At 48.7% G+C, this 26,539-nt stretch overlaps 1 protein-coding gene across 10 annotated transcripts in view; it reads left to right on the forward strand.

The window, feature by feature from the left end:
- Positions 1–26,539, forward strand: part of CACNA1B (calcium voltage-gated channel subunit alpha1 B) — a 198,347-nt gene that overhangs the window by 163,784 nt on the left and 8,024 nt on the right. For all 10 annotated transcript variants that reach the window (XM_023629527.2, XM_070251837.1, XM_070251830.1 and 7 more), the window contains 7 exons: positions 365–509; positions 9,487–9,614; positions 15,142–15,238; positions 18,199–18,307; positions 23,946–24,053; positions 24,614–24,726; positions 25,683–25,810. In XM_023629527.2, the coding sequence (XP_023485295.1) occupies positions 365–509; positions 9,487–9,614; positions 15,142–15,238; positions 18,199–18,307; positions 23,946–24,053; positions 24,614–24,726; positions 25,683–25,810 (828 nt within the window). The remainder of the gene's footprint in view (positions 1–364; positions 510–9,486; positions 9,615–15,141; positions 15,239–18,198; positions 18,308–23,945; positions 24,054–24,613; positions 24,727–25,682; positions 25,811–26,539) is intronic.

Consider the following 26,539-nt stretch of genomic DNA (forward strand, 5'->3'; position numbering starts at 1 on the left):
GCTGTTTTTTGAAGGTGTTTGGATGGCTGGTATTGGGGAGGAGATCAGGAGTCCAGGTGGGGTGTTTTGGCTTCGAGGCATCAGATGCCCGCAAAGGGGTGCTCACCATGGTGCTGACTTCTGGTTCACCGGATTATTTTTACCAACTAGTGCTTTCCCAATTAATGATCAATTTGAAAATCTAATTCCAGAGGGTTCTTTTTAAGAAGCAACCATCTGTTCCCAGACCTTATATGAGTGAGGTTCTCTGCGGGGAGGGGTACACTTGACACAGCTCTCCTGAGTGCTCAGGCTCCCCCAATTCCTCCCCAGGCCTCTCCTGGGCCTTCCTTCGTGGGCCTCATAGCTCTGCCCTTCTTCTCAGGAGTGCCACCGGGGAGGCCTGGCATGAGATCATGCTGTCTTGCCTCAGCAACCAGGCCTGTGATGAGCATGCCAATGCCAGTGAGTGTGGGAGCGACTTTGCCTATTTTTACTTCGTCTCCTTCATCTTCCTTTGCTCCTTTCTGGTAAGTCCTGGCCACTGTGCCTATCCCAGAGCCTGTGTCTGCCTGTCTCAGTCTATCTCGGGTCCCTCCACGTCACTTGTTGATCCTTGATTTTGATTCATGTCACATTACAAGCTGATTCCATGTTGATGGCCCTTGTTTCCCCAGAGATGATGACCTCATAATCCTAAAAGGACCCACTGGGTAATGAACTCCTGTGGGCCCAGCCTTACTTCTGTGGAAAGGGTTTTAAGTTTCCATGGGGCAGTCATCCCTTAGTTTTCATCTTCTAGAAGGACTTCCACACTGGCGATGGGATATAAGGAGGCAGCACTGCGACCAGCGTGCCTAGGGCAGAGGGGCCATAGGAAGCTAATGGGATCAGGGTGGGGAGGCTGGTGGGCTGGGTCCCAGGAGTGTTGATTTTATTTGAAGTCAGCAGAAGCCTTTGGGAGACTTTGAACAGGGATGAGACATGATCTGCTTGATGTTTTAAAACTTCACTCTGGCTTCTGGTCAGGAGAGGCTATGGAGTGAGCAGGACTTGAAGGTGACAATGGCCTGGAGAAGCTGGGGAGTGAGAGGAGCTGGGTGGAATTGGGCTGCATTTTAAAGGTGGAGCTGATGTGGTTGATGATTGAACATGGGCATGAGAGAATGGGAAAGAAAGCTGCGCCCTAGGGTCTGTTGGGGTGATGGAGTGATTGGTTTTCCCCCTGACATGGGAAGACTGGGGAGCTACATGCGTGGGCTTAGGGAGGGAGGGAACAGTGGTGCCTAGTAGTTCTATGGGTTGGATATGTAAAGTAGTTATCACTAGTGTTTGGTGTATTTATAGGGCTGGATGGTGTTCTCTAGGTCCCTGCTACACAAAGTGTGGTCCAGAGACCCATGGCTTAAGCATCACCTGAGCACTTAGAAATGCAGATTCCTGGGCCCTCCCCAGACTCACCTTGTCAGAATCTCTGGGAGAGGGACCCAGGAATCTGAGTTTTAACAAGCTCCCCAGGTGATTCTGTGTGTGCTAAACTTTGAGGAGCACTGACCTAGGGAGAGTGTGATTTGAGAAGACCGATGAAGACTCAGCCCTGGGGCTATTTAGGAGACAGAAAGGAGCATTGGATCCAGAAGTTGAGAAGGAGCAGTCAGTGAGGCAAGTGGAGAACTAAGAGAGGGCAGTGCCCCCGAAAGCCAAGGGAAGAAAGCATCTCAAGAGGGAAGGAATAATCAATCATGTGAAATCATGTTGGGAGGTAGAGTAAGATGATGACTGAGAATTGTTCACTGGATGTGGAAAGGCAGAGGCCATTGGTGACCTTCGTAGGAACAGTTTCTTTGGCATGATGGGACCAAAGCCTTATTGCAGCAGGTTCAAGAGATAATGAGACATAAAGAACACAGCAAGAGCAGACAGCCCCTCTGAACAGTGGGAAGTGCTGAGCAAATACTTCAGATTTATGGTCATAACTTTCAAGCAGGACCAGCCAGCACAGTTTGTGCTTTTATCTAGCCATGTTCATGACTTGGCACCATGGATAGAGAAGTGTGTTACCCAGATTTGGGCTTTCCCAGACAAGTTTAAGGAGGTAGAGAAGTGTGTGTGTGATGTTACTGCTGGATGTGGGATCAAAGCTTGGGACAGAAGGAGGTGAGGGCAGGAGGGAGGAGGAGCAGGAGGCCACGGGATTGGAGGTCCTCACATGGATAAAGAAGTCTTGGGATACAAGTATTGGAGGAAGTGAGCCAGGAGGAAAGGTGAACAGAGAGTGGGACATCTAAAGTTAAGGCTTTGAAGGTGGTAATGGTAATGTTCATTGGTAGTCATTGGTAATGAGCAAGTGTAACATAGTTCTAGGAATAAGGAGCTGAGATGATGGGGGAGAGTCGGGGGGAAGGTCAAGGAACAGAGAGGCCAGGCAATAGTTGGCTCATCTCAGTGGATATTAACAGGAACAAGAATGATGCTAAGAGTAGAAGTGGAGACAAAACCAGCAAGCCAGGCGCTAGATTTTCCATGAAGGAAGGGGAGAAGATTAGTAGATCATGAGCATTAAAGAGCAGGGACTTTATTTTTTTAAGAGGATGGAGGGGGGACGTCCATGTTTCAGCTAGAGCGAGAAGAAATGGAGAATATTCAGGTAAGAAGAAAATAGAAGGATTTCTGTTAATGGTGGACTGTGAGTGTTGGAGGATGCAGTAGAAGGTTGAGATGGTTGGGAAAGGTGTGCATGTAAGACAGATGAGCTTGCATGTTGATTGAGAAATACAGAAAAATCTATGGAATTGTGTTTCACTATTTGTCAGAAACCAAGGAGAAAGTACCTCAACATAATCAAGGCCATATATGACAAACCCACAGCCAACATCATACTCAATGGACAAAAACTGAAAGCCATCCCTCTGAGAACAGGAACATGACAAGGGTGTCCACTTTCACCACTCCTATTCAACATAGTACTGGGGGTGTTGGCCAGAGCAATTCGGCAGGAAAAAGAAATAAAAGGACTCCAAATAGGCAATGAAGAAGTAAAACTCTCGCTGTTTGCAGACGACATGATCTTATATATAGAAAACCCCAAAGAATCCATAGGAAAACTATTAGAAACAATCAACAGCTACAGCAAAGTTGCAGGGTATAAAATCAACATACATAAATCAGTAGCATTTCTATACACTAGCAACAAACTAACAGAAAAAGAACTCAAGAACTCAATCCCATTCACAATCGCAACGAAAAGAATAAAATACCTTGGGATAAGTTTAACCAAGGAAGTGAAAGATTTATACAATGAAAACTACAAGAAACCAAGGAGAGGATTTGCATGTTGGGGTCATCCCGTGATTCCTCAGAAGACCCCTTGTGGGACTGGGGAGGGAAGATTTTTCTGGAGAGTCACTGTCCTGTAGGTAGTGGGGGCATTGGTTCTCTATGCAGTTCACCTGGTGCTGCAAGAATCAGGCTACCCATGAGTGTGAAATTGAGCCCACCATCCTGGCTTTGCCATGCTCCTGGCTGCAGAGATGAGATTCCACAGAAAGCCACATTCATGATACCACAGGGCCAACATTCCCTGGATATGTCCAGGATGAGCTGAGGAATCCCTCAGCTAAACCCAGGAGTGGGTTTAGCTGTCACTCTTCTGCAGAAACGTGGGTATTTGATGGACACTGTCCTTTGTGTCTTGTTCCCACGGACCTCCCTCACAGCTCTTGGCTGACTCTGGTGCCGTTTTCTTGACTGAAGCAGAGAAGGGTTGTGGGCTGGAAGTGCAGCCCTGCCAGCACCTATCTGTCAGATGTGATTCTGTTGGGTACCTCATGCTATGAAGCACTTAGGTCTGGTCTGACAGAGAAGTGACAGTGAGAAAAATGGAATTGTGATTTGGGGATGGGTGTCAGGACGAGGTTAGGTTGGGATTCAGTCACCTTGATTGGAGTAGGGGGCATTGACAGAATAACAGGAAATGAGAGTGGTGACAACCTGCTTACAAGTGTTGAATCAGGTACTGTGCAGATCCCATGACTACGATTGGTATGATTATCATCACAGTGAAGAAATGGCTGCTTAGAGATGTCAAATATCTTGGTTGGCCTCTGTTTAGAACCCAAGATGCTGAAATGGACGAATTCCTAGAAAGATACTAATTACCATAACTGATGCAAGAAGGAATAGAAAATCCAAATAGACCCATAGCAAGTAAGGAGTTTGAATCAGTCATCAAAAACTTCCAACAAATTGAAGTTCAGGACCAGATGCCTTCACTGGTGAATTCTACCAAATATTTAAAGAAGAATTAACATCAATCTTCTTCAAACTCTTCCAAAAAATTGAAGAGGAGAGAATACTTCCAATACTTTCATTCTATGAGGCCAGCATTACCTTGATACCAAAACCAGACAAAGACAGTACTAAAAAAGAATACTGCCTACCAGTACCCCCATGAATACTGATGCAAAGATCCTCAACAAAATACTAGCAATCCAAATTTAACAGCATGTTAAAAGAATCATATCCCAGGACCAAGTGGCATTCATTCCTGGAACGCAAGAATGGTTCAATGTGTGAAAATCAATGTAATACACCACATTAACAGAATGAAAGGAAAAAGACCAACATGATCATCTCAATTGATGTAGAAAAAGCATTTGAAAAAATTCAACTGTCCTTCTTGATAAAAACACTCAACAAACTAGAAATAGAAGGAAACTACCTCAACCTAATAAAGGTCATATATGAAAAACTTACAGCTAATGTCATTCTCAAAGATGAAAAACTGAAAGATTTTCTCCTAAGATCAGGAACAAGGTGGGGATGCCTGCCTCTGCCACTTCTATTCACTATAGTACTAGAAGTCCTAGCCAAAGCCATAAGTCAAGAAAAAGAAATCGGCATCCAAATTAGAAGGGAAGAAGTATAATTATCTCTTTTTGCAGATGACATGATCTTATGTGTAGAAAATTCTAAATATTCCACAAAAAACATGTTAGAACTATTGAATGAATTCAGCAAAGTTACTGGATACAAAATTGGCACACAAAAATCAGTTGCATTCTATACGTTAACAATGAACAATCTGAAAAGGAAATTAAGAAAACAATTCCATTTATAATAACATGAAAAAGAATAAAACACTTAGGGATAAACTTAACCAAGGAGGTGAAAGACTTGTACACGGAAAACTACAAAATGTTACTGAAAGACGTTAAAGAAGACCTAATTAAATGGAGAGACATCCCATACCCATGGATTGGAAGATTTAATATTGTTAATATGTCAATACTATCCAAAGTAACCTATGATTCAATGCAATCCTTATCAAAATCAGTGGTTTTCATTTTTTTTACTGAAATAGAAAAATCCATTCAAAATTCATATGGAATCTCAAGAGTCCACAAATAGCCAAAAAAAATCTTGAAGAAGAACAAAGTTGGAGGTCTTACACTTTCTAATTTCAAATTTTACTTCAAATCCTCAGGAATAAAAACAATATAGTAATGGCGTAAAGACAAACATATAGACTGATGGACTAGAATACACAGCCTAGAAATAAACCCTCACATGTATAGTCAAAAGATTTTTGATAAGGCTGACAAGAACATTTAATGAAGAAATGTGGAATTTCAACTAATGGTGATAGTAAAACTGCATATCTACATGCAAAAGACTGAAGTTGTACCCTTAGCTTACACCATATAAAAAAATTAAAGCCCACAATTGATCAAGACCTAAATATAAGAGCTAAAACTATGAAACTCTTAGACAAAAACATAGAGGGCAAATCTTCGTGACCTCAGATTTGGCAAAGGATTCTTAGATTTGACACCAAAATCATAAGCAACAGAAGAAAAAATAAATTGGATTACTCAAAATTAAAGACTTTTATGCATCAGAGGACACTATTAACAAAGTGAAAAGGCAACCCAGGGAATGAGAGAAGATGTTTGCAGATCATATATATTGTAAGGGGTTAATATTCAAAATATATAAACAACTCTTACAACGCAGTAGCAAAAAGGCATACAACTGGATAAAAATGGGCAAAGGACTTAAATAGACATTTGTCTAAGGAAAATGCACAACTGTCAATAAGCATATGAAAAGATGCTCAACCTCACTAATCATTAGGGAAATGCAAATCAAAACCCCAATGAGATACCACTTCATACTCAGTAGAATTACTGTTAGAAAAAACAAAAATAAAAGCAAAAGAAAACAGAAAATAAATGTTTGCAAGGATGTGGAGAAATTGGAACCTTTGTGCACTGCTGGTGGGGATGTAAAATGGTGCAGCCACTATAGAAAACAGTATGGAAGTTCCTCAAAAATTAAAAATAGAATTAGGATATGATCCACTTCAACAATTCCACTTCTGGATATATACCCAAAAGACCTGAAAGCAGGGACTCAAATAAATATTTGTACACACATGTTCATAGCAGCATTATTCACAATAGCCAAAAGGTAAAAGCAACCAAAGTGTCCATCAATAGATGAATGGATGAATAAAATGTGAGATGCATACAAGGGAATGTTATTCAGTGATAAAAAGGAAGACAATTCTGACACATGCTACAATATGAATGGACCTTGAAGACATTACTCTAAGTGAAATAAACCAGTCACAAAAATAAAAATAGTGTGTAATTCTCTTATATGACATACCTAGAGTAGTCAAATTCAGAGAGACAGAAAGTAGTAGGGATGGGGGTAGGAGAATGGGGAGTTACTCTTTAATGGGTGTGGAGTTTCAGTTTGGGAAGATGAAAAAAGTTCTGTAGATGGATGATGGTGATAATTTCACAACAATGTGAATGTACTTAATGCCACTGATCTATACACGTAAAAATGGTTAAGCTGGTAAGTTTTTTGCTTTGTATATTTTTCCACAATAAAAAAATGGTATTAAAAATAAAGAATTAAGGGGTTGGCCCCGTGGCCGAGTGGTTAAGTTTGCGCGCTCCGCTGCAGGCGGCCCAGTGTTTTGTTGGCTCGAATCCTGGGTGCGGACATGGCACTGCTCATCAAACCACGCTGAGGCAGCGTCCCACGTGCCACAACTAGAAGGACCCACAGCGAAGAATATATAACTATGTACCGGGGGGCTTTGGGGAGAAAAAGGAAAAAAAATAAAGAATTAACTCAATCCTACTCAAAGTCTTCCAAAAAAGAGAGGAGAGAACACTTCCTATCACATTCTATGATGCCAGCACTACTTTGACACCAAAGCCAGACAAAGATGTCACAAGAAAAGAAAACTACAGACCAATATCCCTTGTGAATATACATGTCATGAAAAAGACAAGAGATAGTAAATATTGGCAAAGATGTTGAGAAAAGGGAACCCTTGTTCACTGTTGGTAAGAATGTAAATTGGTGCAGCCACTATGGAAAACAATATTTAGATTCCTCAAAAAATTAAAAATAGAGCTATCATATAATCCAGCAATCTCACTTCTGGGTATATATCTAAAGGAAATGAAAAAAGGATGTTGAAGAGATATCTGCACTCCCATGTTCATTGCAGCATTGTTCACAGTAGCCAAGATGTGGAAACAACCTACATGTCCATCAACAGAAGAATGGATAAAGAAGATGTAATGTACACACACACACGGACACACACACAGAGGAATATTATTCAGCCATAAAAAAGAAGAATCCTGCCACTTGAAACAACATGGATGGACCTTGAGGGCATTATGCTGAGTGAAATAAGTCAGACAGAGAGACAAACATTGCATGGTGTCACTGAAGGATTCTATACAAAAAAAAAAAAAAGTCAAACTCATAGAAACAGTAGGAAAGTTGTTGCCAGGGGCTGGGGAGCGGGGGAAATAGGGAGAGGTTTGTAAAACAATACAGACTTCCAGCACTAAGATGAATAAAGTCTGAGGATCTAATGTAAAACATGGTGACTAGAATTGATAACACTATATTATACAACTGAAATTTCCCAAGTTGAATTTGACACGACAATCATGAGCGACAAAAGAAAAAATAGATAATTTGGTCTACTCAAAATTAAAAACTTTTGTGCATCAAAGGACATTATAAAAATGTGAAAATATAATCTAAGGAATGGGAGAAAATATTTACATGTCACATACTTTATAAGGGGTTAATATCCAAAATATATAAAAGCTCTTACAACTCAACAACAAAAAGATAAACAACTATACAAAAAATGAGCAAAAAATCAGAATAAATATTTTTCCAAAGAAGATATACAAATGGCCAACAAGCACATGAAGATTTTCAACATCTTTGATCTTTAAGGAAATGCAAATCAAAGCCACAATGAGATGCCATTTCACACTCACTAGGATGGCTATAATAATTTTTTTAAAAAACGGAAAAGAACAAGTGTTGGCAAGGACATAGAGAAATAGGAGCTTTTGTACACTGCTGGTGGAAATGTAAAATGCAGCAACTTCTGTGGAAAACAGTTTGGTGATTCCTAAAAAAATTAAGCATAGAATTAGCATATGACCCAGCAATTCCATTCCTAGGTATATACCCAAGAGAAGTGAAAAGATATATCCACACAGAAACTTGTACATGAATGTTTGTAGCAGCATTAATCATGATAACCAACAGATGGAAACAACTCCCACGCCTATCAATGGATGAATGGATAACAAATTGTGTTATATACTTACAATGGAATATTATCCAGCCGTGAAAAGGCATGAAGTTCTGACTCACACTCCAACATGGATGAACCTCAAAAGCATCACAGTAGGTAAAAGAAGCCAGACACAAAAGGTCAAATATTTTATGATTCTTTTTATATGAAACGTCCAAAATAGACCAATGTATAGCTACAGAAGGGAAATTGGTAGTTGCCAGGGAGTGGGAGAATGAAGGAATAGGGATTGGTTACTTAATGGTACAAGGTGTTCTTCTGGGATGATGAGACGTTTTGAGACTAGAGAAGTGGTGGTTGCACAATATTGTGAATACACCAAATGCCACTGAATTGTACTCTTCAAAATGGTTAATTGTATGTTAAGTGAATTTCAACTCAATTAAACAAAAAAGAATGAAAAACCTTGGCTATTGGCCTCTAGAACCCGAGCTATTAACTCCAAAGTGACTGTTTTCCTTGAAGGCTGGCTGAGAGGGGAAGAGGAGGGGATCACCCCGAGTAGGGGAAGATTAACTTAGGTGGCAGGATGGGTGGTGGACATGACACAGTGGGGCCTGAATTAGGACAGGGCAGTAGAATTGGAGAGCAGAGCCTGCAGAGGACTAAGTACTGGTTAGGGCCAGCCTGTGGGGTGTAGGACCCTGGGGGACGAGGCTGCTGCTTGTGTGGAGGAGGCCCCAGGAGTGCTCCGCAAGGCTGTCAGGGGCAGGTCTGGGCAGGCTCCAGCTGTGTCAGTGACCTCTGCTGCCCTGGTCACTTCACACACAGACTGGCTGGAGGGTTAGGGGTGGCGGGAGAGGGCAGACTGAGGTCTCTCTATGTCACCTCTTCTCCTTCCTGTCCTGCAGATGTTGAACCTCTTTGTGGCTGTGATCATGGACAATTTTGAGTACCTTACGCGGGACTCTTCCATCCTAGGGCCTCACCACCTGGACGAGTTCATCCGGGTCTGGGCTGAGTACGACCCGGCTGCGTGGTGAGTGAGCCCCCACACTCCATGGTCCTAAGGGGTGGTCCGTGCCCACGGATCTCAGGACAGGGCTGGGGTGGCTTCAGACATGTTTCAAGTGAGCATCCCCCCTTGGGTGCTGGTTGGGTCCCTGGGTTCCATCCCGCTCCTCTTAGGAGGGTGCTGCCCCCGCCCCACCCCAGGGCGGTACTCTCCTTCTCGCTCTCCATGGGCTTTTGTACAGCTCCTGGGCTGAGAAATCCTCTTTTGACACCCTCAGTCCAGCCCTTAGAAGGTTTTCAGGGGGTTTGTGAGACTTGTGGTTCTTGCCGTTTGGGAGTTTACTATCTTCTCACAAGGCCACCACGCAAGGCTCCGTGGGAGAGGGCATGGAGACGACAGAAGGGTGTTCTCTCAGGGCCTCACCATCCTTGGGGAGTTTGGAGGGCTCCATGGGCAGAAATAAAGTGGGGCCTTAGGACCTTCTCCCTGATGGACTCAGGGCTCTCCCTCTCTGCCATCCCCCTCCAGGACAGGAGCCACCAGGCACCTCTGTGTTCCCAGCCCGGGCTGCAGATAGTGGGCACTCGGTGAACTCATATTGAAATCACACGAGCTACCAGGAAGGGTCTAGTTTGTTGAAGACCCTTTGGTCATGGTGAGGAAGGTTCACGGTGCTGCATAAGGGAGGGGTGATTCGTTCCAGACAGAGCAAGGGTCTCGTGAAGGGAGTGGTTTGGGTCAGAAGGTTGTTGGAGACCGTGTTCCATGGGAGAGTCCTGCACACCATGGCATTCTTTCATCCTCGGAGCTAGCAGAGCAGCATGGATAACACCATCTTCCAATCTGTCTGTTCCCTCATCACTCAGTCATTCACTTGCTCATTCATTCATTCAGTCTCTTGAGTGGCTGCTTGAGTAGTTACTGAGGGCATGCTCTCTGCAAGGAAAACACAGGACATGGAGGGGCCAGGAGACCTGGCCTGCTCGGCGCCTTGCCACGGCTAGCGTTCAGCAGGTGTGCATGTGAACGACCCGAGCGCCAGTGAGTGGGGGGTGCCCATCACTTCCCATGTTCTAGGGGGAGAGAAGGCCGTGGAGCTGGGGGTGCAGCATTGCCCACCTCCCTGTCTCCAAGGCTCCCAGCCTGCCTGGGTGACTCTCTCACTCTCCTCGTTTGGTCACCCCTGTGTGACAGAGGCCTGGAGGACACTGTCAGGGTCCTCATGGTGAGGATCCTGCTGCCCAGCTAGTGGTTGGGATTCTGCCTGTTTTTCTCTAAATTGAAGCTCAGCATGGGGAGGCCTCTGGAGCTTTCTGACCCTCAAGACTGCAAAGCTCTGAGAACTGAGCTGGGCTCCCTCACCCCCTTCTCCTCCAGCCTCCCTGGAGCCCCTACCCCATTATGTGAGGGTCCCAAGGTGCTGGGTGAGGCCCTTCCCCATCTGTGCAAGCCCTGGGACTCCAGGCACTCCCAGGCCCCAGTGACTCTGGGTGTTTCCACTGGAACAAATGTTGCAGCTCTCACTCGGGGCAGAACAAGCACGGCTGTGCTTTTGTTTCATGGTGTACGTGACTGTTCTCATGGCCTTGAGAGTCCTCTCGTTTTCCTGGTGCGTCAGCACATCTGCCCTGTGTTGCCCTGTGCTTGTGCTTGAGCCCACCACTCTCTGGTCAGATTGGAGGGCAGACAGACTACACTGAGGCCTGTTCCTCGTCAGGCAGAGGGCAAGAGAGACACAGTTGAGGCAGGACTGAGGCCCATTCCAGGAAGGCCGTCCTCACTGTCATCCAAAAAGATTTTTTTCTAGAGTAGATGGTGTTGCAGAAAAACAGAGATGTTGTATAGGATGTGACTAGACTAATGGGCAAAGGAAGGTCAGTGCAGGCCTGCTAGAAGGAATGACATCCCCCAGATCTCTGTGAACTGTCGACCCAGGACTCCCCCATCAGCCACAGGTGGAGCAGAATTAGGACATACAAGAAGTGGACTTGGGCCAGAGAGGACACAGATGGCTTCCCAAATCCAGAGTTCTAGAACTGGGGCCCTGAAAGGCACAGGCAGTCAGGGATATGATAAAGAAGATGCGTGTGGAAGAGCAGAGAGCCAAATGTAAGCCTCACCCAGGGGTGACATGTGTAAGACAACGCAAGGCCTGCAGTCCAGAAGTAGTGCAGGTGTGACCCACAGCTGACCCTCAGACTCGCAGCTCCCACCAGGCTGAAAACAGCTCATCTGTAGACAGCCAGGCAGGGGAAGGCCCAGCAGAGGTGGCAGAATAGTCTGGGCCCCACGTCCTGGCAGGACAGAGGGTGCTCTGAGCCTTTCACTAGCCTCCATGACAGAAGCGAGGATGTGGTCATCCTTATTTCCAAGGTGACCACTCTGCTGTCTCCTCATTCTTGAGGAAACTTTGAAACAATAACAAAACTTTGTGAAATTTCCCAAGCTTTCATGGGGTGTGTATGTCAGTGTTTGCACCGTGTGGCTATGTGAATGGGTGCACGTGTGCATATGCATGTGTACATGGACGTGTTTGTGCACAGGCCGGTGTACACATGTGTGCACGTGTGTTCATGTATGTGTTCATGCAGGCCTACACACGTGTGTGCAAATGCACATGTTTTTGTATGTGCATCATTAGCATGCACATCTGTCATTTGGTGCACATTAGTGCCCTGGGCGTTTGCATGTGTGCATCTATGTGTGAACATGTGTGCGTGTGTGTACACATGTGTGAATGCACGTGTGTGTGTGTGTGTGTGTGTGTGTGTGCACATGCATGCAGTGGGGAGATGAGGAAGGCATGGACTTGTTGCTTCTGGGGCCGCCTTCCCCCATCCTCCCTTTGTTGTTGCCTCTGCTCTGTGCGGTGAAGTGTGGAGACTGGAAAGGAGGCGCACGACCACACCTGCTGTGAGTGGTGTGTCTGCTCGTCTTTATGTTCATCGTCTGCCCGGTAACCTTCCTGAGTGTCTGCCCTGTTCAGCAGCGCCCTCTGCCCGCCAGGCCCTGGGGAAGAGCGCCACCTAGTCTGCGGCCAGGGTGTGTCCCAGGAGGAGCTTGGAGGGGCAGGACAGATGAGCTCAGAGGGCGGGCAGAGGGGAAGGGAGGTTGGAGACAAGGATGAGCCTGTGGGGGTGGGAAGGATGGCTGGGGCAGGTTGAGAAGGGCCTTGATGTGTGGGTTAAACAAATAGCTTTGACTGTTTTATAGACAGTGGGGGCAGTTTTTGAATCGGAGTGACAGTATCAGGCCCACACTTTTCATCTGGTGGCAGGAGGGGTTTGATGACAGAAGAGAGAAGACGAGCAAGGAACAGGCCCTGGAGTGGGCGGGGGTCAAGCTTCCAGCCCTTTGTGGTGGCCACTCTGGTCCCTGAGGTTAGCAGGCACCTTGGGTGAGGCCAGAGTGGGGCTTCCTCTTTCCTTCTTCTTTTCCAGAAGTAAATGCAGCACAGTTTGGAGGTACTGGACTGAGGGGCCATAGTGCAGGAAAGAGAAGCATCAGTGTCCGCCAGAGGCCCCCTGGGACGAGGAGGCTCCTCAGCTGGGCCAGCAGACCCAGTGGGGACACGTGTGTTCAGGGAGTGGGGACAATCAGGAGAGTCAGGTCTGGAGAGAAGGCTCTCGAGGCCAGGGGCTCAGGCCCTTGGATTGAGGGGAGGGGCTGCCAGAGGCTCAGGGAGGGACTCCCGATGGTTGTGGTGTATGCAGTATGCAGAGTGAGGCTCGGGCGGGCCAGCACTGTTTTGTGCGAGTGTCTTCTGCTGCACCAGGCTCTGGAAGTTCTCTTGGGGTTGCCACGCCACCTGGGGTGCTCTGATCCCTGGCTGGCCCCAGCAGGGTGCTGCCTGTCCCGCCTCCTGGCTCCCCCTGCTCAGCATGAGAGGACGTGTCTTCCCGTCACAGGCTGGGGGGCGGGCAGGACGGGCTCGTCTGCCTTGGTTGCCATAACGTGTGACGTTTCCTTTCCAGTTGCCGGATTCACTATAAGGATTTGTACAGTTTGTTGCGTTGTATTGCGCCACCCGTTGGCTTAGGGAAGAGCTGCCCTCGTAGGTTGGCCTACAAGGTTTGCGACTTCAGAGCCTCCATCGACATACTCGTCCCTGCCCGAAATGCAGACACAGCACACACTCCCTGCCTGGTTTGGGAATGATGACACCCCATCTCTCTCCTCCCACCCTGCCCTGACCTGCACTCCAGCCTCCTGGATGCTTCTGTCCCCGTCTGACCTCCCCAACCTCCAGCTGGCTGGGGACAGGGAACCTCATGAGACAGTGCACACAGCTTTCTGGCTGGGCCGTGAGGGTGAGGGCTGGCCCTCGAGTGGGAGCCAGGGGCCAGGTCCTGCCTGTGCCAAGGAAGCACCTGTCTCACCGGCTTTGCCTCTGGGCTCTCGAGGAGGGGCTGATGGTCAGATAGGCCAGAAGCCGGGGGCCCCAGAGGAGGGGAGCATGGGCACAAGTAGACCAGGAGCAGCTACCGACTCCATGTCGGAAGAGGGGCAGGAGAGGGCAGAGGCAGTAGGGGCCCAAAGACAGGCCCTCCTGCTCCACCTCTGGATTGATATACTCAGCTGGCTGGAACCCTGGGAGGAGGGCCAGGCCCTGGGGCCGATCCGCCTGCCAGGAAAAGGCATTCCCTTTCTCTCCTGGGTGGCCTGAACCTGACTGTGTCTGTGGGACCCCAAGCAGGTCCCATAGGCAGGTGTCCCATGGTGGAGGTGAGGCTTCAGGCCTGGCAGCCTGTCTACCTCCGGAAGATGCAGCCGTCGGCCCCCAGACACCTCCCTGAATCTGGACCCTTGTCCCTTGTGTCAGTCCCAGCTCTGCCCTGCTGTGCTGTCAGGAGGTGCAAGAATGGTACCAAGCCCCATCCGCCCAGCTGCACTCCCACCCATAGCCTCCCATTTCCCGCCCAGCCCTGACCCAGCAGCATCCCTGCTCTGGGCCAGCCTTGGGCATCTCTGGGCTTGGAGCAGGACTTGCCCTGGTCGAGTTTCTCTAGAGCCTCGGGGTTCCCTGCAGAACAGCGCAGCTCCTGCTCTAGTTTTCTGGCTTGTGTTAGATTTTCCTCCACCTTTTAGCCTCTAGGCTAACTTGGGAGCAAACTGAGAATTAAGGAAAGCTGAAGTTTGTGCCTGGTGCTCAGGCCAGTCTCACAGGCCCTGTAACTGTCTACCAGCCCTCCCGCCTGGTGCAACAGCTCTTTTCTGATTTGGCATTACCTGTGGTTTCTAAAAGTGCAAAATCAGAAGTTGACAACCCAAAGCCGCCCCGATGCAGCCCTTCCTCATCCCTCCATGTTCATTAGCTCTGACATCCCCCTGCTGCTGCCCTGTGTGGGGCTGGCGTGCAGAGGTGAGGCTGGGGGGCAAGGAGGGGATCGAGTCCAGCAGAGAAACCCCTCATCTTACTCATTTGGACTTTTGACGTTTAACCGGACGCTGGTTAACTGGATCTGTTTTCTTGTGCTTCCTCCCCCGCCCCTCCTGCCGCACCCTCCTGTGGACCCGACTCTGCCTCTGCCTCTCTGGGCCGGGTCTCCAGTGGGCGCATCAGTTACAGTGACATGTTTGAGATGCTGAAACACATGTCCCCGCCCCTGGGGCTGGGGAAGAAGTGCCCTGCTCGGGTGGCATACAAGGTAGACCCTGACCCGCTCCCCAGGCTGTCTGTGCTGGGCTGGCCTCCCGTCGTCTCTCGGGGCTTGTCCGTCTGTCTGTCTGCCGTGCTGCTGTCTCATCGTTCTTTCTCTTCTCTGCCCCGCCCCGATTGTCTCTGCTTCCTTCCCAGACAGAGGGACACAGACACTGTGAAGGTGTCTCTGTACTGGCCCCCTGTCCCCCAGGGCTGCCCCCTCTGAGAGCCCTCAAGAGGCTCAGGAAGGTGGAGCCAGAGGCCTCCGTCTGCCTTTTCTCCCTCCCTCCTCTTTCCTAGAAATGAGGGGATAGACCAGCTTTTTTGACAGAGGCTATTTTTGTTCTGGGCTCAGGACCACACTTGGCTCCTCTATTCCCTAAGCCCATGACATAGGTGGAGTGGTCCAGCCCTTAGGGTCTGCTCTGGTGGGGCAGCAGCCTGCAGGGCCTCGGTGCATCTGAAGAGCCCACCCCAGCTCTGCATGTGCGGAACTTCCCTGGCCTGGGCTGCACTTGGCCGGGGAGGAAGTGTCTCTAGGGCTTGGTGGGCACCCCCGTGGGAAGGAGGCACTGTGGCATTAAGGAGGAAAGGTACCATGGAGAGGGCAGCCTCAGGGGCTAGGAGGTCCTGTGCCCACTCCCCCATTGCTGAGGAGCCCAGGAGGCTGAATGCCAGGAGTGGGTAAACCGAGGGACACCTGCAGGCCTCCACTCTGGGTGGGTGAGCAGGTCACATGGCCCCAGCCCCATGCCTGCTGCCACCTGCCTATGCGTCTTCAGTCACCTCCTTGGTATGAAAGCACCCCATCCCCCTAGCACCCCACCCACCCACCTGCCTGGGAACCCTTCTGTGGCCCCCAGGCTCCCCAGCAAATGGAGCTGTCCTGAGTCCCATTGCTCAGCCAGCCTGTGTCTGGAACCCTCCGTCTGAGTGAGCTTCCCCTCAGAGCTTTCGTCTCTGGTTCTGTCCATGCTGTCTGTCTCTCTGCCCTAATTCTGGCCTTTGCCTGTCACTTGGCTCAGCACAGCCTTTGGGAGCTGAGTGGCTCCTCCAAGCCACATGCAGACACCTCTGGTATCTTTCTGCTCTCCCCTTGCCTGGCATGCATGTTGTGCCTGCCTGGAGGCCCTGCATGCGAGGCCATAGCTTGGTCCCCAAGAAGGAGAGGTCTGTCCACACTGACACCCAGGGCCAGGGTGGGCAGGCAGGGCCGCAACGGGGTAGCCTTTGGAGCCCCTCCCCAGCTGCACTGGCCAACTCCAAGGTCTTGGGCACAGAAAGACCAGGGGAGGCCTTGGTGCAGGTGGGAGTGGATGGGCTTGGCGAGCTGGGAGGGTCCAGGAGATGCACAGAGGGCCATGGCCGGGAGGGTCTAGGCCCTGGGCAGAGATGCCTGTCTGTTTGCCCTGGCCCTGCCCCTCTGCTGCTTTCTCAGGTTCCTGGCCTCCAGGACCTGGGCAGGCAGACGAGAGCCTCTGGTGAAGGTGCCCTGGATGGAACTCTCCTCTCTTGGAAGTCGCCTGCTTGTTCCTCCTTCACACCGGTCCCTGACTCCGCAACTCCCCTGGAGAGGAATTCCTGTGCCTCTGCCACTGCCATTGGTGCTGGTCTGCAGGGACACTGTGCTCTGGGAAACCATTTTTCCTGCTGTGCGTCACACAGGTGACGTGTGAGGTCCTGGGACCATGATTGGACATGCCAAGTGGGGCTTTGCCAGCATTCGGGGGAGAGAGTCTAGGCTCTTGTCTCTAGCCACCTGCCCTCTGTCAGGCTGAGGATTGGATTTGGGGCCAGGACGCTGGAGGCAGAGAAGGGGCAGAAAAGCTGCTCTGTCACAGGGTGCAGGCTTGGCAGAGGACGGGCAGACCCAAGGGAGGGGCCCTGTGTCCTGTGGGAGGGGACAGGAGGCTGCTAGGAGGAGATAGATGGGTCACAGTACCACTAAGCTCCACTTGACCAGCTAGGTGGCACTCTATGCTCAGGACATTCCAGACATGCCTGAGACCCTCTTCCTCCTGGAAATTGCTAAGTTCTCAGAGCCTCAGGCTCTGGGGCAGCTGCCCACTGCACCCAGAGGACTATGGTACAGACACGCCTGTCTCCACCTGTTCTGTCCTTGAAACTGAAGAGAGGAAAGGAGGCTGCTGCCTTGATGAGGAAGTAGGGAGCAGAGCTGCAGGGCACTGCCCCTGGTCTCGTCCCGAGTGCTTGTATTCTGGCGGATGGCCCTGAGCCGCTCCTACTGGCCCCCATGCTGCTGTCTGAGCCCAAGGCCCTGCGTGGTCCCATCTGTTCCGAGTCCCTTGGACGTGAAGGAGCTCGTCTCTAAGGCTTCCCCTGCTGCCTGGGGCGACTGGCATTGAGCGTCTCCTCCAGACCCCTGGCTGGGTGGTGGGAGCCAGAAGCCTTCCTGGGGCTGAGGGGTGCCCCATGGGAGCTGGACCTCAGAGCTGCGCTCATGGCTACCCCACCCCTTGTCCAGGGCTCCAGGCTGCGGGTAGGAGTTGAGGTTGGGCAGAGCTGTGAGGACAGGGGTCTTCCCTCCTGTCTGTGGGCTGTCCCAGGTGCCTCAGCCTTGGTCCTGCAGCCCAGACCCCTCCCTCCTCAGCCACGACCATGCTCTCTTGTTCCAGTCATATGCATTGGGCAAGGCTCCCTCTGGCTGAGGACTGGTCTGTTCTTTCAGAGCGATCCAGGCTTCTGGCCTGGCCCTACGCCACAATCTTTATCTGGACTTCTACTTTTCCGCAGCCAGGAGAATCCTCAGCTCAGATGAGGGTGGGGGTCCAGGGGTGAGTGTGAATGCTGGCAAAACTCCCATCCACCCAACCTCACTTGGGCCTGGGCACCTGCAGGGACACCTCTGGGAGGCCAAGCCCAACCTCTAGGGGCCTCGAGCACTGTGTAGTCCTGTGGCAGGGGGATCCAGGTAGGACTGGCCCTGACCTCTTCCCTTGTCCCCAGCGCCTGGTTCGCATGAACATGCCCATCTCCAATGAGGACATGACCGTCCACTTCACATCCACACTGATGGCCCTCATCCGGACTGCACTGGAGATCAAGCTGGCTCCAGGTGAGCAAGGCAGCCTCAGGGGGAGGCTACCAAGCCAGGGCCACGCGACCGCCCTTGAGAGTCACCCCTAGGCTGGTGTGCAGGGAGAGGGGTGAGGGGGCCTGTCTGGAGGGGACTGAGGACAGCTGCCCATGGCGCCTCTGTTGGGTGCTGCCTTATCCTCTGATAACCTTCCTGCATGTTAGCACTGTAATGACCCCAGTTTCATATAAGGAAAATGAGATGCAGTGAAATTAACTGACGTGTCCAGCTTACCCAGAGCTAGCGAGTATTGGAGCCAGAACACAGCCTGGCCCTGCCTCACATGAGCCAGCACCCCTTCCAAGGTGAAGCATCTGTGTGCCTTCTGCCCTCTCCCCATAGCGAGCCATCAGGCCCTCTCCTGAGCTTACCCACAGGACCGCATAGCCTGTGCCAAGTCAGGAGAGAATGGCACTCTTGCATGTCCTCCCCACCCTCACCCTCAGGTGATGGCCACTTCCCCTCCACGGAGAAACAGAGTCACCAGAGGGGACCTGCACCCCACACCCACATTGCCCTCCTCCCTGCAGCCGTGCCCTTGAGCTTGGCCATCTCTTGTATAACGGATGAGTCCAGGCCAGTCCCCGCCTTGCACACTAGGTCCTGTTCTCATCACCTACTTGAGGATGTCATGCCAGGAATTCTGTACCCTGTTTCTTGCCCCGTCATTCTCTCTCTACTGGATTGTTTGTATCAAGATCTAAACACGCTGTTATTTCTCTCATCTTTCAAAAGTTCTTCTCTTCCCCCTCCATCGACTTGCCTATTTTTCTTCTCTCCTTCATAGCAGCCAGCTCCTTGAAAGACTGGTCTGTATTGCTTTACTTCTGTCTCTGTCTCCAGTCGCTGCAGCACACTGCTGGAGCTGCTCTTGATAAGCCCTCCAGTCACCTCCACATTCTCAACCATTGTCCCGTGAACCTATGCAGCCTTTTCTCAGTTGTCACTTCCTTCTTTCTGAAACCCTTTTATGTCTCTTTTTGTGGTTTCTCGTGTCTCCCAATCTCTGAATGTCACTGAGTGCCTCAGACTGTTCTCTTTGCCATATCACTTATTCCCATGGTTTAAATATTGTGAATTCCAATTTTGTATTTTCAGTCAGGCCTCCAGACCTATATATCCCACAAATTATTCCCCATCTCCACTTGGAGGCCAATAAACATCCAAAGTTCACTTGCCCAAACGGGTATTCCCGTAGTCTTCCCCATCCTCTTCCATGGAAACTCTGTCCTTCCAGCTGCTCAAACCAAAACTTTTGGAGTCATTCTTTTCTCCTCTTTTTTTTCTTACCCCATCTGATCCATATCTAATCTCTTATCATGTCCTCAGACTCTACCTTCAAAATACACGCAGAACATGGTCACTTCTCTACCCTCTCTCACTGCTACCTCCTGGTCCAAACCATTCTTTTGGCTCTTAACTGAATTGTCGGAGTAGCTTCTAACTGATCTGCTAATGCCCTGCCCCTTTCAGTCTTCCTTCAACACAGCAGCCAGAATGATCATGTTAAAAATCAAATGAATAAAATTAATAAATCTCTAGCTAGACTGATCAAGAAAAAAAGAGGAAATAAAAATAACCAATATAAGGAACAAAAGAGGGAATCCCACCACAGATCCGGCTGACATATAAATGGGTAATAAGGAAATTTTGTGAATAACTTTATGTGAATGGGAAAATTCAGCTTAAGTGGAATGGGAAAATCCCTTGAGACAAACTATCAAACTATTCAAGAATAGATAATCTGAAAAAAAGAATAGATAACCTGAGTAATATTATATTTATTAAATAGATTAAATTCATAGTTAAAAAGTTCCCAAGAAAGAAAATTGCAGGCCCGGTGGGCTCCACTGGTGAAGTCTATCAAACACTGAAGGAGGAAATAATGCCAATTCTGTACAAACTCTCCCAGAAAATAGAAAAAGAGAGGATACTTCCCAACTGTTTTTATTAGGCCAGCATTGCTCTGATACCAAAAATGGAAAAAGACATTACAAGAAAAGAAAATTACAGATCAACATCCCTCATGAATATAGACACAAAAATCTTCAATGCAATTTAGCAAACTGAATATATATATGCATATTAATACATTATGACAAAAGTAGGGTTCATCCCAAGAATGCAAAGTTGGTTCAAGTTTAAAAATCAATCAATATAATTTAATATATCAAAGAAGAAAAACTATATGATCATCTTAATAGATGCAGAAAAAGCGTTTGACAAAATATGTCCACTCATGACTTAAAAAAAATTCTATGTAAACTAGTAATTAAAGGAAACTTCCTAAATCTGATCAAGGATCTCTATGAAAAACGTACAGCTAATGACATACTTAATGAAGAAAGACAGACTACTTTCCCCTAAGATCAAGGACAAGACAAGGATGTCTGCTGTCACCATTCTTGTTCAACATTGTACTTGAGGTCCTAGCCATTGTAGTAAGTCAAGAAAAAGAAATAAGAGATGTACCAGTTGAAAGAAAGAAATGAAACTGCCTCTATTCACAATTGATGTCATTATCTATGCAAAAAATCCCAATGAGTCTAATAAAAAGTTAATGAAACTGAGGCATGTACAAGCCAAGGATTGCTGGGAGCCACTGGAAGCTATGAAGAGGCAAGGAAGGATTCTTCATAAGAGCCTTTGGAGGGAGCAGGGCCCTACTGACACCTTGATTCTGAGCCTCTGGCCTCCAGAACTGAGATGATAAGTTCCTGTTGTTTTAAACCATTAAAAAAAAAAGTTACTAAAACTAATACAGGAATATAGCAAGGTCACAGGATACAAGGTCAAGATGCAAAAAGTGAATGTATTTCTATATATTAGCAAATACAATTGGAATTTAAAAAGTTCCATTAAAATTGCATTGAAAACATGAAATACTTCTGTATTGCTGGATAACTCTAAAAATATATATGTGAGACTTATAGGCTGCAAATTTCAAAACCTTTACTAAAGGAATCAAAGAAGCCCCAAAAAAATCGAGCACTGTGCCATGTTCATGAGTTGAAATGCTCAATATTGTTGTCTTTTCACCCCATATTGATCAATAGAATCAATGTTATCCCAATCAAAATCCCAACAGGCTTTTTGGGTAGAAATTTATAAACCAATTATAAAATATATGTAGAAAAGCAAAAGAACTTGGGTAACAAAAACAGTTTTGAAAAAAGAACAACAAAGTTAGAAAACTCACCCTATGTGGATCAAAGACTTTCTATAAAGCTGCGTTGTTTAAGGTATGTGGTGTTGATGACAAGATGGAGACAAAAATCAATGGGACACAATAGAGCCTCCAGATAGAGACTCACACTTAAATAAATTTATTTTCACTTAAATCAATTGATTTTCAATATAGTTGCAAGGGCAATTAAATGGAGAAAAGATAATTTTTCAACAAATGTTGCTAGAAAAGGTTAGACAACTGTGTGCCCCCCACTCCCCACCCATCTTGACATTTGCTGTCTTAGTCTGCTTGTGCTGCTGTAACAAAATAACATAACTGAGCAGCTTAAACACAGAAATCTATTTCTCACAGTCTGGAGGCTAGAAGTCCAAGATCAAGGTGCCAGGAAGGTAGGTCTCATTCTGGGGCCTGTTCTGCTGGCTTGTAGGTGGCCGCTTTCTCTGTCTCTCCTCTCACACAGTCTGTCCCCTGCATGCATACTGAGAGTGAGCGAGCTCTCTGGTGTCTCTTCCTGTTCTTATTAGACACCAGCGCTATTGGATAGAGCCCATTCTTATGACCTCATTTCACATTAATTACCCCCTTCTAGGCCCTATTTCCAAGTATAGTCATATTGGGGGTTATGAGTGGGTTGGTGGGGGACACAATTCAGTCCATAGCACGTATCTTTTACAAAAATTAACTTCAAATGGGTCATAGACATAAATGCAAAATATAGAATTATAAAACCTCTAGAAGAAAACACAGGAGAAAAATCTTTGCAATTTTGAGTTAGGCAAAGATTTTTTAAGACATAAGAAGCATAAATTATAAAAGAAAAAACTGATAAATTGAACTCTATTAAAATTAAAAACTTTTGCTCTTCAAAAGACATTTAAGAAAATGAAAAGACAAGTGAAAGATTTGAAGAAAATATTTGCAAAACACATATCTGATATAGGATTTGTTTCCAGACTATCTAAAGATCTCTCACAACTCAGTAATAAGGAAATGAACAACTCCCCCAAAATGGGCAAAAGATTTGAACAGACACATCACCAAAGAAGATATATGGAAGGCAAATAAACACATGTGAGGATGTTCAGTATCATTAGTCATTAGAGAAATCCAAAATAAAGCTACAACAAGGTAACACTACATGCCTATTATAATGGCTAAAATTCTTTTTTAACGATGATATTAAGTGCTGGTGAGAATGCAGAAAACTGGACTTCTTCAGTGTTCGGGTGTGAATACAAGCTGGTGCAACCACTTTGGAAAACAGTTTGGTAGTTCCTTATCGTATGGCCCAGCCACTCCTAAGTGGGATGAAATGAAAATATATGTCCACACAAAAACTTATATGCGAATGTTTACAGCCTCCTTTATAATCGCCCACAACTGTAAACAACTCAAATGCCCATCAGCTGGTGAGCCGACGAGCAAAGCGGTCTGTCCATACAGTGAGGCTCAGCAGTGCAGGGGAGCCTCAGATGCATGGCGCTGAGTGAGAGAAGTCAGACCCCAAGGCCGGCACCTGGTGTGACGCCATGGCGTGACGTTCTGGAGAAGGCAGGCCCTGGAGACAGAGGACACATCCGTGGCTGCCAGGGGCCAGGAGGAAGCTCCACTGCAGAGGGCACCGAGGGGCTTGACAGTGATGGTGTCCGTGTCTTGGTTGTGGTGGTGGATGCACGACCGTACGCATTTACCAAAATTCATAGCATGGGGTAACTAAGAAGGGTGAATTTTATTGTTAAAAAAGATAAATCAGGATATTTTATCCCTCTGCTCAGAACGCTGCTCTGCTTCCTGTCTCAGCGTCTCTGACCTGCGCGCCCTCCCCTGCTCCAGCCCTGCCTTCCTGCTCACCATGTGACACTCCGGGGTCCTTGCCTTCAAGGTCTTACACACTGACAACCTTCTCTGAGACCTCTCCTGACCACCCTGTCCAAACTGCAGCCTTCTAGATATTTCTTATCCCTCCCCACTTGGCTTTTCCTCTATCCAACCGACTGGGCTTTTTTAACTTATTGCTACTTTATTGTAGATTAAAGTCCTGTGACTCCAGAAGGGTGGTTTCTTCTGTTTTGTTCTGTCTGCTAGAACAGTACCGGACATCTGGTGTGCACTCAGTAAATAGTATTGAGTGGACGGATGAGTGGCTAGAGCACTGCCATTTCCCTCCCTACCCCCCACCCACGCACACGTCCCGAGCCACTTGCAGGCTCGGCTCATGCGCCTCTTGCTCTAGGCAGGTTCTGGTAAGGAGGGCTTGGACCAGCTCCAGGGCAGCGCTTCTTCCCCCTGCACTTTCCTTCCAGCGCCATCTCTGCCATATCTTCCCCAACACCATGTTTCTCTCCGCCTGCGCCCGCTCTGCCTCCCTCCAGGGGCTGCGGGATGGCTCCTGACATCTCTTCCGTCCCTACCCTTGTCCCGCCCCAGCTGGCACGAAGCAGCATCAGTGCGACGCAGAGTTGAGAAAGGAGATTTCCTCTGTGTGGGCCAATCTGCCCCAGAAGACCCTGGATTTACTGGTGCCACCCCATAAACGTGAGTGAGAGAGTCCCTCTGCCCACCCCCCTTTCACGTCCCACCCAGAGGCAGAGCAGGGAGGCCTGGGTGAGGCCAACTGTCGAGTCACCTTGGAGAGGGAGGCTCACCTCCTCGATAGTCTGGACTCAGTTTCCCCTGCAGGGAAAGCTGGTCTTCAGAGTAGGTGCACAGGAGCTGTGGAGAAGATGGCCTTTATTCTGTTGAGCGAAGTCATCCACACTCCTAGTGTGGGGAGTTTACTTCAAAAAATCTAGAGAAAAGGTAGGGAGACTCCTGCAGTTAGAGACGCCAGAAGGGATGAGGTGCTGAAAGATTCACCTCCAGTCCGCTTTGCTGGCAGGAGCTTGAGGGCCCCGTGCGAGGTGGAGTGGGGCCTCGAGAAGAATCAGTGCAGCTCCAGGAGGGATGAGCTCAGCGTCGAGTGGTGGCCAAGCCCCGTGCTCCTGCCCCAGCATGTCCAGGGCTCCTCGTGGTGGAGGGCTGTTTCCTCATCCCACGTTGTCTGTGGCTGTCTGTCCCCTTTCTCCTGCAAACTAGAACCTCTGCTCTTCTTTCAGCTGATGAGATGACAGTGGGGAAAGTCTACGCAGCTCTGATGATATTTGACTTCTACAAACAGAACAAAACCACTAGAGACCAGATTCACCAGGCTCCTGGAGGCCTGTCCCAGGTACCGGGCTCTGGGATTCCCAAGAAGTAACTCTGGGACTCTGGCATCCTTGAGTTGTTTGACAGCAGTGGGGACCACACGCTTCTTGGAGAAAGTGCAGCGGGAAAAGGAAGATGAGAGGTTCTTGCAGCAGCCTCTCTGGCTCCTTTCTACTTTCTGTTAGTTGGTTGCCTGGTGGTACCAGGGAGGCCCTGACTTGGAGAGCTAGTGGTGGGGCCGGCGAGAAGGTGGCTGAGAACAGAGGCTCTAGGCAATACTCCTTTCTTAAGTGGTAGAAGAAAGGTCATGAAGAGTACTTGAGGAGGTTGATTTGGGAGGAGGAGAATCTGTGTACCCGACACCAGGCGGGGACCAAAAAGACTCAAACTGTCAGTCCAGAATTACAACTTGTGCACCAGGCCTCTGACTGGGGTGGTTTGGGGGCCCATCTTCCTGATGTCATCCTTCAAAGACAGTGGCTTTCTCACACAGCAGAACCTTCACTGACTGTGTGTGGACTCTGCCTAGAAAATTGTCCCATACTCAGAGCTTACCTTCACCCCTTGGGACGGGAAGTATCCGGTGCCCACACCCATTCCCTTGTCTGTGCTGACACCTCCCGCCCTGGAATCTCCCCAGAATTCTGCTCAGCCTAGGGCTCCAACCCCCTCGCCAGTCAGTCCAAGGTGATGATGAGACGAAATCTTTTTGCCAGATGTAATCAGATCCAGTCCATGAATTTTGCAGGTAGAGAAACTGAGGTCTAGAGAAGCGAGGTGCCTTTCCTGAGTCACCAACAGGCCAGGTTGGGAGCTGGCCCCTGGCTGCCTCATATGTAGGGGTGGGCCTGGAGCAGGGCAGGCCAGTGGCCTGACTGAGACACAAGGAGCCTGTGCTGTGCTGTGGGGTCGGGGCAGGTCGTTTAGGCACCTCCCTGGCCCTCAGGGCTCCTCGTCCTTCCTGCATCCCTCCTGCAGATGGGCCCCGTGTCCCTGTTCCACCCTCTGAAGGCCACGCTGGAGCAGACGCAGCCAGCTGTTCTCCGAGGAGCCCGGGTTTTCCTTCGGCAGAAGAGCTCAGCCTCCCTCAGCAATGGTGGGGCCGTGTGAGTACCTGGCGCAGGGCAGGCAGTGCAGGGAGAAAGCAGGGCCCCCAGTGTCCCCATTGCCCCCATTGCCCCACTCTCACTCCTGCTGGACACCTGAGGGGTGCCCCGTGGGCAGCGCTCTGGCACAGGGAGCCCTAAAGTCCCATCACAGCTCTTGAGGATTGGCTCTGCCATCGACCCCAAACCCACCTCGACTCAGATGTCGTTGTGGGTGCCACCCGAAAGCTGGTCCACATCTGCTGTGAGCAGTCTCTATGGTGGACTGTAAAATTATTCCCCTAATGCTAGACAGGTGCCTCTGCCAGCACTGAGGTCAACTGATCTCGACAGTTCAGACCCCATCTCACCTCCACTTGCATGACCATTTCTCCTCTGCTCCTCCCTGGCCTTTGATGCCTGCACACCTTCTGTCTCAGGTCCTCACCCCGTTCTGTTAATGGCCTCGTTTTCTAATCTTGGTAACTCCTTTAAGACATTTTTCCTCTCAGATTTCCATGCTGGTACTGATTTCTGAAGCAGTTTTGTTTTGTAGGCAAATTGGTAAGGTCCTTCTATATCACGTAACTCTTGCCGCAATCATTCTTGATAATGAACCACCCAAAACCAAGTGATGTAAAATAACAATCAGTTTTTTCACATCGTGGATCTCTGAGGGGTGGTCGCTGGTGGCCAGGCTGGGCTCCACTGGAGGGCGAGGTCTTCTCGGCACCCCCCGGGGCCACTGGG

Source organism: Equus caballus, chromosome 25 (genome assembly GCF_041296265.1).
Source record: "Equus caballus isolate H_3958 breed thoroughbred chromosome 25, TB-T2T, whole genome shotgun sequence".
Lineage (NCBI taxonomy): Eukaryota > Metazoa > Chordata > Mammalia > Perissodactyla > Equidae > Equus > Equus caballus.